The sequence below is a fragment of the Erpetoichthys calabaricus genome, chromosome 6 (assembly GCF_900747795.2).
Source record: "Erpetoichthys calabaricus chromosome 6, fErpCal1.3, whole genome shotgun sequence".
Taxonomy (NCBI): domain Eukaryota; kingdom Metazoa; phylum Chordata; class Cladistia; order Polypteriformes; family Polypteridae; genus Erpetoichthys; species Erpetoichthys calabaricus.
In genome coordinates this window covers 163522807-163535105 of record NC_041399.2, presented here as the reverse complement: position 1 = coordinate 163535105, position 12299 = coordinate 163522807, and the positions used below count along the sequence as shown (strand labels likewise).

General features: G+C 35.9%; 1 protein-coding gene across 1 annotated transcript in view; it reads right to left on the bottom strand.

The window, feature by feature from the left end:
• oxsr1b (oxidative stress responsive kinase 1b) overlaps window positions 1–12299 on the bottom strand; it is a 279446-nt gene that overhangs the window by 182668 nt on the left and 84479 nt on the right. The window contains exon 2 of the mRNA XM_028804090.2: window positions 2096–2208. Coding sequence (XP_028659923.1) covers window positions 2096–2208 — 113 coding nt within the window. The remainder of the gene's footprint in view (window positions 1–2095; window positions 2209–12299) is intronic.

The window sequence follows — 12299 nt, the reverse complement described above, 5'->3', positions numbered from 1 at the left end:
TTTCCAAAAACGCATTAGTGACTGTTTTAGGGAGTTGGGGATGGTCAATGCTATTGAGAGGAAAACTGATACTTACGTCCAGTACCAAAAACCTCAAAATGGTGGTATTGTACACCATTTTAAAATGTGGGTTTTTCGGTGCCTTTCCCCAAAGAGGTACACTGCACAACCCTAATTATGTATCCATATCATTAGTGCATAGTAATTTATTTTTTAAGACCCTACCATTTCTAAAAAAAGTCTACTTATCTTTCTCACGTCATTCCTTCTGCCCATACATGGCAACCTTTCATTGAAAAATAAAATGTGTCTTTAGAAAAGTTTGCTTTATCATCCATTGTTGCTATTTGTGTAACTGGTAGGAGTGATTTTCTGGCCATCATCAGTCGTAGAAGTTCCAGAGTAATTTTTTCATTTGTAAGAGTGACTGTGGGGAGTTAATCTGTTTTCCAGTGTTGGTGTGGGGGTTTCTGTATGTACTCCAGTTTGCCTCTCATACTTCAAACAAATTCATGTCACAATGGGGCTACGGTCTTTTAATTTCAAACCACTGTAGCAGAAGGGCTATTCTATGCTAAATAGCTACAGACATAACAACAACATTTATTTATATAGCACATTTTCATACAAAAAAGTAGCTCAAAGTGCTTATGTGCTTTACTTCATGATATTCCACTATAATGCACCTGATTATTCACTATAGCTTCCATTATGAAAACTGCACTTTTGTCAGTCATAGAGAATCAGAATCTGGTGCCTCACAGAAAAACATTTTAACCTGCAGGGAAGATACTTTTTATTTGTTTATTTATTTTTTTGTCAAATAAAGAAGGTTTCACTTATGAAAACAAGTTTTCGGAAAAAATGAAAATGAATGCACAGGACGACACAGACAATAATAAATAGCTTTTTAACAGGTATCTGTACGCTGTTATGAAAAAGTGCACAACAACTACAAACTATCTAAAGAAAGAAAAGAACCATTGATAGATAGATCCATCCATCCACCCATTATTCAACACGCTATATCCTAACTACAGGGTCACGGGGGTCTGCTGGAGCCAATCCCAGCCAACATAGGGCGCAAGGCAGGAAACAAACCCTGGGAAGGGCGCCAGCCCACCGCAGGGCACAGACACACCCACACACCAAGCACACACTAGGGGCAATTTAGAATCGCTAATTCACCTAACTTGCATGTCTTTGGACTGTGGGAGGAAACCGGAGCACCCAGAGGAAACCCACGCAGACACAGGGAGAACATGCAAACTCCACACAGGTAGGACCAAGGAAGCGAACCCGGATATCCTTACTGCGAGGCAGCAGTGCTACCACTGTGCCACTGTGCCGCCCATTAGATAGAGATCAGTTAATTAAATTTACAGCACATTAAAGAAAATTTTAAACTGTAATTTTGCATCTTTTTGTTCTCTTTTACTCTCAGTACTTGTCACTGAGTACAGGACTAATTACTGCTGGGTCACCGAGTCATCTGCCCTTCTGCACCATGATGAATATCCTAAGGCTCCTGCAAAGGAATCATTCTCAGCCTCTCTCTTCTATCTTTTTATGTTTCAGTTCTGGGTCCCATTAATATAACGGCACCTACTGCACCCCAGCCTTTACTGATGCCTAACAGCATGCAGAGATATTCCCATTTCCAATATGGCACTTTCCACCACTTGCAACGATTTTCTGTGTCACAGAATTCCATGTCACTTTGTTAAGACATTTTTGTGGACCATGTAATTGAAAAAAAAGGACAACAAATTGCAATATGTTCTTGTAATGTGAAGCATTGTAATACAAGGCCACAGATGAAAGCAGTTTGTAAAAGCAAAATAAACATAGGATTACAAGGGTTAAGAGGAGTGTGCTCCCCTGTGCTGTTCTATAATACTTGAATAATAACAACAGCAGACAGAAATAATAAACAAAATGGAAGGACAAGTGCATCTACTGTGAACAAACAGCAAAAACATTTGAAATACTGTAAAGACATTTTAAACTACAAATACAATGATCAATGGCATTTGTTAATTTATTTATTTAAACTCAACCATGTAACAAAACTTTTTAATTAAAAGCAACTTACCAAAAGTTCATCCATGCTGGTCTGGCATTTTTCCAAATTAATTCTTTTGATTGCCACCTTTTCCTTCTTAGGTATACACATTGCGGCTTGCACTACTGCAGTAGCTCCGCTTCCTGGAAAGGAGAAAAACAAAAAAGTACACCATTACATTTACATTAATGAATAATAATTTATCTTGCCATCTTGACAAACTGCACACAAGTGAAACTTACTCACACAGCAAGAGGAAGATTACTAGCCTGCACTGCCTTGGGTGGTGCCCTTCTGGTACTGAGACCATTCCATTTAATTCAAACAATATTCCAAGAAGGTTTTGCATCACTACTTTTGATTTTGATGAAACATGGTATATGAATTACACCTACCTTTCAGAGCTCATAAATATAAAAAAAAAAATCTTCTTAAGATATAGATAGGCATTTTACTTCACTGTGAACAAATAAATCTTATGAGCTGTCATTTTTTGCTATCAAAGCTACATGGCTGAAGATCATTGGAAAGTTTAAAAAAAAGTATATTTAATAGTATAGTTAAATTTAACTAGTCTAAGTTTTTTTATTAAGATTAAAATTTCTCAAACTGTATTTTTTAATAACTTTTGGTTATAAATAAGATTTTCAAGACTCAAAAAAATGGCATGTGACTGGAGGGGTAAGATTTTTCACTTAATATGAAGAAAATACTTTGTACCTTCTTTCAAACAAAAATAAAATTGTGTCATTCAAAAGTGTTTTGGAGCTACAGGGCTCAAAACCTACAAAACAATTCAGGGAAACATCACATTAATCTTCACTCTCTTTCAATTCTCTCTTTCATAAAAGCAGCCTGTGGAAATATGTTATATTATCAGATGTTTTGTTGCAAGGAGAACTGTCTTGACCTGTTAAGCCAATGTCATATTTCTTTACTTCTAGTTGTATATGGCATACATTTTAGGATTTTCTCCTCCCTCCGACAGAACTCCAACATTCCTTATTCAAAACTCTATTCTCCCTCCTTGGGCAACCAGATTTTCAAAGTTCCAAACCAAACAACTAGTAAGGTGACCAGATTGTCATGGCTCCAAAATGGGACAAAACTCATTAATCCAGCAAATGTGCTAAACGTAAATGAAAGCTGTTCCCATATTTCAATAAAGAAAATGTGTCTTGTACAAGTTTTAAAATATTCCCATGCAAATACGTATTGTAAGGGGGTATGTTTAATATTGCATCTTTTATAGTAAACACAATAAATTATCTGTACTGGGTCTTGAAAATGGTATCAAATTTCAATATATTTCTTAGTAACATATCGAATACTGAAATTTTGGTATCATCACAACCCTAATCCAATATCAGATTGTATGCTCTCATTCACATATTAAATAGGGAAATCTCGCATTTGACGACTGTGTATTCTTTCTCCCTGTAGATTAGCATTGAAGTAATGCATATATGAAAGTGCGTCCCTCCCTAACTTGGGTCCTCTACTTCCTGGCATTTCCTGTAACAGGAGCTGAGCACACGTGGGCATAAATGATGAACTGGCATATTCTGCATAATGCAAATAGGGTTTAACTAGTTTACTAAAATTCACCCCAGAGCACAAATTCATTTTTACTTTGTTCCCTTTTTCACAAGCTGAAGCGAGAGATATAAAACAAACAGAAGCTTGCAGAATCAGCAGTCTATGACAAACTGCTTTAAAGCTCACAGATAACAGGAGACACAACGGTGCACATTTGAAACCCCTCCATTTAAACATCAACCAGCTATAGAAGTATAAAATACAGAATAACTAGTGGAACCTTCATGTCATGCTGCATGACATTCCAGAGGCATAGTATGGTCCACATGACCTAGTGGTGAGAAGAAAATGCAAAAATACTCTGAAATTTAGATCTGCCAATTTTGAGGTGTTGTGCTTTGAGATTAAGTTCACAGTTCCATGTTAAAGTGTACATGTTTCTGATTCTTTATACAAAATATTTACCATATTTCTTGGATGTTAACATTCCTGTTACATTATAAACTGACAACTCAATTTACATAAAGTGTTGGGAGAAAGTGCACCCTCAAAAATGCAGTATTTTTTTAGTAAGTATGTCAATGTAAACCATTAATGTATATTTCTGTCAAAATTAGGCACTGAAGTCAGGGGTACACTAGTTTTTTTTAACCCTGGAAACTTCTGTTAATTACCTACTGGTCTCTCTATTACAAAGTTAGGTACTGTACTTAAAACTCCTAATATTACATACAGTTCAGCATGTCAAAATTTAAAGATTTACCACAGGCATTTTTAAAAGTAGCAAAAAAGTCTTTTCATAAAGAGGATTAAAAATTTACAAAGCTATCTTTTACATAGGGTGGCACGGTGGCGCAGTGGGTAGCGCTGCTGCCTCGCAGTTGGGAGACCTGGGGACCTGGGTTCGCTTCCCGGGTCCTCCCTGCGTGGAGTTTGCATGTTCTCCCCGTGTCTGTGTGGGTTTCCTCCGGGCGCTCCGGTTTCCTCCCACAGTCCAAAGGCATGCAGGTTAGGTGGATTGGCGATTCTAAATTGGCCCTAGTGTGTGCTTGGTGTGTCCTGCGGTGGGTTGGCACCCTGCCCGGGATTGGTTCCTGCCTTATGCCCTGTGTTGGCTGGTATTGGCTCCAGCAGACCCCCGTGACCCTGTGTTTGGATTCAGCGGGTTGGAAAATGGATGGATGGATCTTTTACATATGTTAATAACTGGATAAATTAAAATACATCCACCTTGTGACATACAGTGAGTGAGGTTACAGGCAACAGGAATGCATCACTACATATTTAGTGGGAAAGTATTAAAAAAAAAGTCAAAAATCAGAGTGCAATAGAACTGACCACGACTATGAACTGGGACCTGTATGAAATAATAATAATAAAAAAAATTAAAAAATAAGTATACTGAATTAAAACAGTGATAAAGAGGTCTAGTTAGTCTGAACATTAAAGGATGGCTAAACGAAATATTCAATAAGGTAATACACAGGTATCCACAAGACAACAAAGTGACAGGCAAATGGAATTACAGTAGAAGATCACTGCTGTGCATTGTTTGATTCTGTACTGCCATACACATACTTATGAAACCCGGGGCATGTGGCAGTTTATCTGGAATGAATCACAAGGGCACAAGTCTAAAAGTGCCAAGCAGGAACTGCATATAAAGATTGTAAAGGAAGCACAGAACTGAGCAGTCAAGAATGACCATGCCCCTAGAGGTACAATAAACAAGTCATACAACATGCCGAAGAAAACAAATAGAATAGCAATCTCTTTTTTGAGTATATATATATATATATATATATATATATATATATATATATATATATATATATATATAGTAAACATATTAAGCAAATTCCTCCATACAAATGGAATTAGCATTGCCTTCATATGATTTTCCTGGGGGTATAAATATACTACAAGAGGCTTTAGTCAAAAATAGTCCGATTTTACTGTATGAACAAAACCTGCCAGATTTTCTTTCCCCTAACATAACATCCAGAAGCTTGCAGGCAAAATCCAAATTATACAGGCTACACCACTTTGAAGCTTACAAAGATATCATTTACTAAATGTTTTCATTTTGCTGTTCACATTTTAGCTGGAAGAGCAGCTTGAGATTTTAGAATATTGAATCCTTCTGTTTAACCAATGCTTCACAAAGGAACAAATTCTATCTTACATATAAAAATAGAGGATTTATAGAGTTATCAATTCATAAACAAAATAACTAATTCAAATAAATATTTAATTTTTGATTAGTAGAGATTTAAAATGGCTAAGCAAGCTCAAGAACAATTTCCAAAAAGGGTCTAACTAGAATATTAATTTTCAAAAAGCAGACATCAAAACAATAGGGCTAAACAAAACCTGGAATCATTAAGCTTTTCCTGGTCTAAATCAATTATTATTACAAGAGAAGAAGAAACCTATACCTATATATGGAGACTTTTATTACTGGGTAGATGATCTCATATATACTAAACCTCCCTGTCAGACAAAACATTTTTCTTTCTTTAATAATTTATTATTTGCTGGGAGTGGAATTTTATTAACTTCAATTTTCAGTCAGTGTTCTAATTCATCTTTGTCATGTACAGGGTTACGGAAAGGAAAGCCATTATCAACAGCTGATTTCATGTGATTGAATCCTTTACTTATTAGAAGAGACAGTAAACCTTTTGATTATTTCTTTGTTACTGCTTAGGAGTTTCTCTCTTCAAACACCCCCCTGAATTCCCCCACCGCTAGGCATGTTCACTTTATATGGTGCCTTTGTACAACTGAAACCATTCCTTGGCGCTTTACAACCACAGAGCTATACTATTTTTTTTTAAATATATTACCACAAGCAGTTTGAGAAACTTGCTGTGGCGTACAGAGAATCAGATGCAGAGACTGAACTGGCACACTTGTGTTTTAACTTTACTCTTCCTCAACCATTAGGCTGACACTGCCTATGCAGCCCACCATGTAAGATGTCAATTTTTAAAACTGATATAAAAAAGCACATCATTATTGTGAAGAAATAACCTTGACTTGAAAAATACTGAACTTATCCTTTAATCATCTAATTTTAAATTTGCTGCTTAATTAGAATTCATGTTTCATTTTACCGATTTTTCAATTTATGTTTTATGTCCTAAATGCAGCAAATTTGAGATTTTTAGCTCATGCAACTATAGTATATAGTACTTGTTTGATGTCTTTTATTATACTCGGCAACACGGTGAGAGCCTTTAAAACCCTAATCACTACTTCTGGTTAAATAGTTACCATGTCTCAAAAATGGACATTAAAAGCAAAAAATGCAATTGTTCACTTGAAATTTTTGACAATCCCCCTTTGCTGTTGGTCTTTTCAATATAAATTTTGCATACAAGACAAGTTTAAAAAACAGCAAAAAGGTAATGAAATATTTAAAATAAAAAAAGTAATAAATCCATAATAATTATGAAAGCAACATGTAGTAAGTAAATAACCCCACATTGAAATAATCTTAAATAGTTCTCCTAAAGAGTTAATATTTTCCCTGAATTTGTTTTGAGGTGCTTAAATGAAAATATTTATTAAAGATCAAAATCCACAAAAGAAGCAAAACTCAGTTAGGAATCCTGCTGCCCTCTGCTGGTTGCAAATGACTGCTTCTTTACAACACAGCAAAACACCTAAAAATTACATTCTGAACAGATGTGTTAGGGTCAGAGTTCTTGATGCACATTTACAAAACATAATAATAATTCTCTCAATTAAAAAATAAGCTTGTTAGCCACTTATTGGAAAACATTTACTAGTCTGATCACCTCAAGATGCTGTCTTGGCTAGTGCTAGATCCCTGCAACAAAGGTCAAGCAATTACTTAAACTTCATGACAATAAATGAAGAATTATGAATTTATGTATTTAAGCAGTATATAAAAAGCACTACCTTTTTGTAGCATGCAAATAAAGCATCAATTCCTATCAAAATTCCAATAAATAATAATTATAATCTTCTCTTTGAAATGATTTTCTGCCTTTTACATCACTAATACTTTTGCTTTTTTGTTAGTTCAAAATAGTTCTCAATAGGAAGCAGGGTGGAACAGCAAAATGTATTGCTGCTGCACAGCTCTGGTGACCTGGGGCCTCATTTCAAAACTTCATTTGGATTTAAGAACACACCAAAAAAAACCAAAAAAAAAAACCAGGAAAATATGTACAGCCAAAAAAAAAATTTCTCCTTACATATCAAGACCACACCATCTGCCCTCAAGAGCATCTGCCTGCGCTCCACAACTGAGCACACAACATTATGTGCAGCATTAAAGCACCTTTTCTCAGTGTTCTGGAGTCCAGGAATGGTGTAAGGTGCCAGCCTCTGAGTGGGTAGCCGCTAATACCTGCCAAATATAATGACTGCTGATACAACGAATAGTATAGAAAACCGAGGGCTGCCAAAACTAATTTGCCTCAAAATAAATGAATCATGAGTTAACCCAGGCCATGGAGACATTATGTTTATCAGCCTCATCTTGGCATCATATATGATGACTTGTGCATCATTGGAAAGTAACAGCTTATAGTTTAGAAAAGCAGCTTCATTATTGCAATCATTACTAAGTAAAATCATTACTAAGAATATGCTTGCCTTCAACAACAATATAGAGCTGCCTTGCCAAACGTGAATCAAATATGCATTGCTTAATTTATCTCTAATGCAGAGAACACTGCAGAACCTACTCAGAGGACCAACATTTCTTCAGTAACTCTTACAAGAAACACCAACAAAAGCAAGCAAGTAAGCCTAAAAGAAAAGCCTAAAACTAATTAGGTACATAGAACTATCAGTACCTAAACATTATATTGTTTTATTTATTTTTCTGTTTCTTCTGTGTTTTTCATCATACCATATTTGTAAACATATAATGCTCTGAGCATGTGCAATATTTAAAATATTAATGAATCCTGAGAGATCCAATAACCATGTGGTATTACTTTTTAAGCTTTAGGCAAAGCAAGATTAGAAAATATGAAAAACGTTTAAGAATTAATGCCAGCTTTTCTAGTAAAGAATGATACAATTTAAGCAGATCTATAAAAGCCTGAAAACATACCGATACAAACTCTTAAATGTGAAGAAGGTTTGAAGAATAAAATTAAATTAAAAATATTCAGATGTGAGCGTCAGTAAGCTTGGCACAATAGGAAACAAGTTACCCAAACTATTCAATGACATTTCAGTAATTATTTACTGCTGTCATGCTGATCTTTCTGATCATAATATACGTCATTAAGATAGCGACTGATGAGAAGAATTTATAATTAATTGCAGAATTACAGTATTTGAGGGTTCCTCTAAGAGTGCCTCTATCTGTGGCACAATTTGGTTCAAAAACTAATCAGCACATCGTCATCTCATAACAGGCTTAAGTTTTGAGTTTGGTATTTTTCCGTACAGCCATTTTAGCTCTAGACCATCCTCAAGAAACTGTGACACACACACACAAACAGACAAACACCCATTGAGATATCGATGTTTTGGTATCAGGGGACCCTAAAACGTCGAGATCCGTCAGAAACTGAAGATCGTAAACATCTTGCTCCTCCCCCATAGACGATAGGTTGTGGCGGGGGAAGGCGCAAAGCAAAAGATTGCTTTTTTTTTTTTTTTTTTTTAACAGGTATAAAAAAATAGTATGACGACACCTTAAAGAAAATAATAGACAAATAATACAATTAAAAAAACAAATAAATTTCTAATGACAGTTAAAAGAAAAATAACAGCACACACATATCTTTAGTAATTTGGTAAATAAACTGCTATTAATGAAAAAATACTATTCTTCTTGAATTGACTTTAGAATTACCATACCATACCATTTCCTAAACCTGCATAATCCTAAATAGGGTCCTGGGGGAACTGGACCATAATCCAGCTATTATAGGACATAAGGCAGGAACATTCCCTGGATAGTATGCCAGCACAATACAAGGTGAACACACACACAAGCATGGATATCACATTATGGAAAAAAACACCACAAAACAAAAGAAAATAGCAAAATAAATGCTGTCCTTTTCTGACATTCCAGAGATAATGATAACTGTATGGATGTGTATGCCCTACATTGAATAGATCACTGTGTACCTTTCTTCACCAGCAGGGAAACCGATAAACATATTTATGGTTCAGCATGTTAAACACTCGTACGTAAAGAGTTGGCAGAGCAACAGCACATTCTTGCTCATGTAACTTCTCTTCATGTTACCACTCTATAATGTTAAATGCACAAGATGCAGTCTATCAAACTACTAAAAATATGCTGTGTACTGGTATCTGATATGGGACCTGTTAGAAAAATCTCATTTCACTGTAAATCACTCCTTATGTCCATTGCATGGCAGATTTCTTCATCTGTAGGGTCATCCATCTTCCTCACTTTGCTTTGGCTGGTTGACTTCTGGGATATGTTTTGACTGAAATGCATTGCAGTTACTGTGACACACAGATAACACATTAAATTGTTGTCTTTCACTTTGCTGGCATTTCTCTTCTGAAAAATGACTCTTCTTCACCCTTGTTTGGGTTGTGTTGTTGGCAGACGGCCAGAGGTTTAAGAGCAGCACACCTATAAATGTAAGCAAACACGTGGATGTAAGCTAGGAGAGGGTTGTACACTAGTTTTTAAAAAAAGCACCTTTATCTTGACCAGAGCAAAGTCCACTTCTATGTACTAGTTAAGTTTGGTCTCTTCTACACTGATATGTGCCAGAATGTGTTCATCAAGTCAGCAAGTGGTTTACTTATGCTGCCCCAGCAATCATTCTTTGCCAATGTCTCTTTTGTGGACATCCTATATGTAGAGATGTTAATTTATTTAATACCAGTTATCAAACAGTTTGTTAAATATAGCCAAGTTATCCAACTCTATGTCACATTGCACAGGCAGCTGATCATTCTCAGTTCTTCACAATAATTTAGAAAATCTACTAGAAATCTTTTCTGCTAAAGACTCTACAATAAGGTCAAGTTTGACGTTCTAAGCAAAAGTCTTTTGAATCTAAGGGAGCCCAGTCTAGAGGGTAATGACAACATGATACTACAAAGGAATGTTAGACGAGCAGTGAGGATAGAGAATAATACAGCACAATGTTGAAACTTACAGGATACGTTTGAAATGTGTAACTGTAAACTTATTATTGTGTGTAGAAACATTTATAAACACAATATAGCCACATTAATCATAGGTAATGACAGTATAGTTAGTTGCAAGCTGCAAAAAGATACTGTTAATACCTATTTTTGTAATGATTTCAATACTCAAGAATTCAGTAACTTGCCAGTTGCTATGGAAAGGGCTTAGGTCATATGAAACAATTTGGAAATTACAGATAGGCATTCTATAAAGAACTGGGATACAATCCAGGCTAGTTTGTGAAGGTTACATTATGCTATAAAACAATCTAAACTTCCTGAGTATATTAATATTCATATTTACAAACCTCAGAGTTATATTTTAGAATTTGGAATTCTATGCTTGTACTGTTGCTTTTAAAATTAAAATATGAAATAGTAGTGTTCTTGGTTAACTTTCCACACCTGTAACTGTAGTGCATCGAGAGATCAAGAAAAAGATACAATAGTTTGACTTAAATATGACAATTCACATTTGAAATTTGTACTCTGGCCATCCCTTACGGACATGTTTGAATAATCCAACACTGTCAGCACTCTGAGCCACTGTGCCAGTGTTTTTTCGTACCTAGGATACCTTTAAACCATGACTAAATATTGCTCTGGTAACACTTGGTAAATAATAACATAATTGGTAAGAAGTATTGCCTTGTGTTTATCTTCTATCGTATGCAATTGGTAATGTTTAGGATGCTAATAAGCTGAGCAAGTCTAAACAGAACTCCTGCAGGAGTCTCCAGCTTCCCCTGGGGAATTTCCAAGCACTCCCCTAGCAGTAGAGAGATATAATCCCAGACTGGTCAATGGTGAACTGAAAGACATTCTCACTAGATGCCCAAACCTCGTCAACAGATCCCTCTTAAAATACAGCAGATACAATTAGAGCCTGTCAAACTACAGTAACTCACAAAGGCTATTCAGCATAACACATATAGTACTGACTTTACTGAACTAGAGCCACCACTCATAACACAAAAAAAAATCCTAAATTGTCCCTAGCGTGTGCTTGGTGTGTGGGTGTGGGTATGTGTGTGTGTGCCCTGTGGTGGGCTGGCACCCTACCTGGGGTTTGTTCCTGCCTTGTGCCCTGTGTTGGCTGGGATTGGCTCCAAAAAACCCCCGTGACCCCATTTTCAAATATAGTGGGTTGGATAATGGATGGATGGATGGATGGATGGATGAATGAATGAATGAATGACCTGTTCTACACAAACTCTTTTATGTTGGAGCCTTGTCCAAAGATTGTTCCTAGCCTTGCGCCCAATGTTTGCTGTAATTGGCTTCAGCTGGATGGATGTTCATTAAGAACATTTTATTTTAATATTTAAACAGAAAAGAGTTAATTTATTTTCCTCAGGCCAAGTAGTCTCACAGGACCAAACATGATTCTCCGAACAAGCAAACACATTAGGGAACAACTCACTAAAATCTTGGTAACACACACGAGGTCCTTCGTAAAAATACACTGTCATTTTCCTCTTGTCTGTGTACTGTAAATGTTCGGAGTACAACTTAA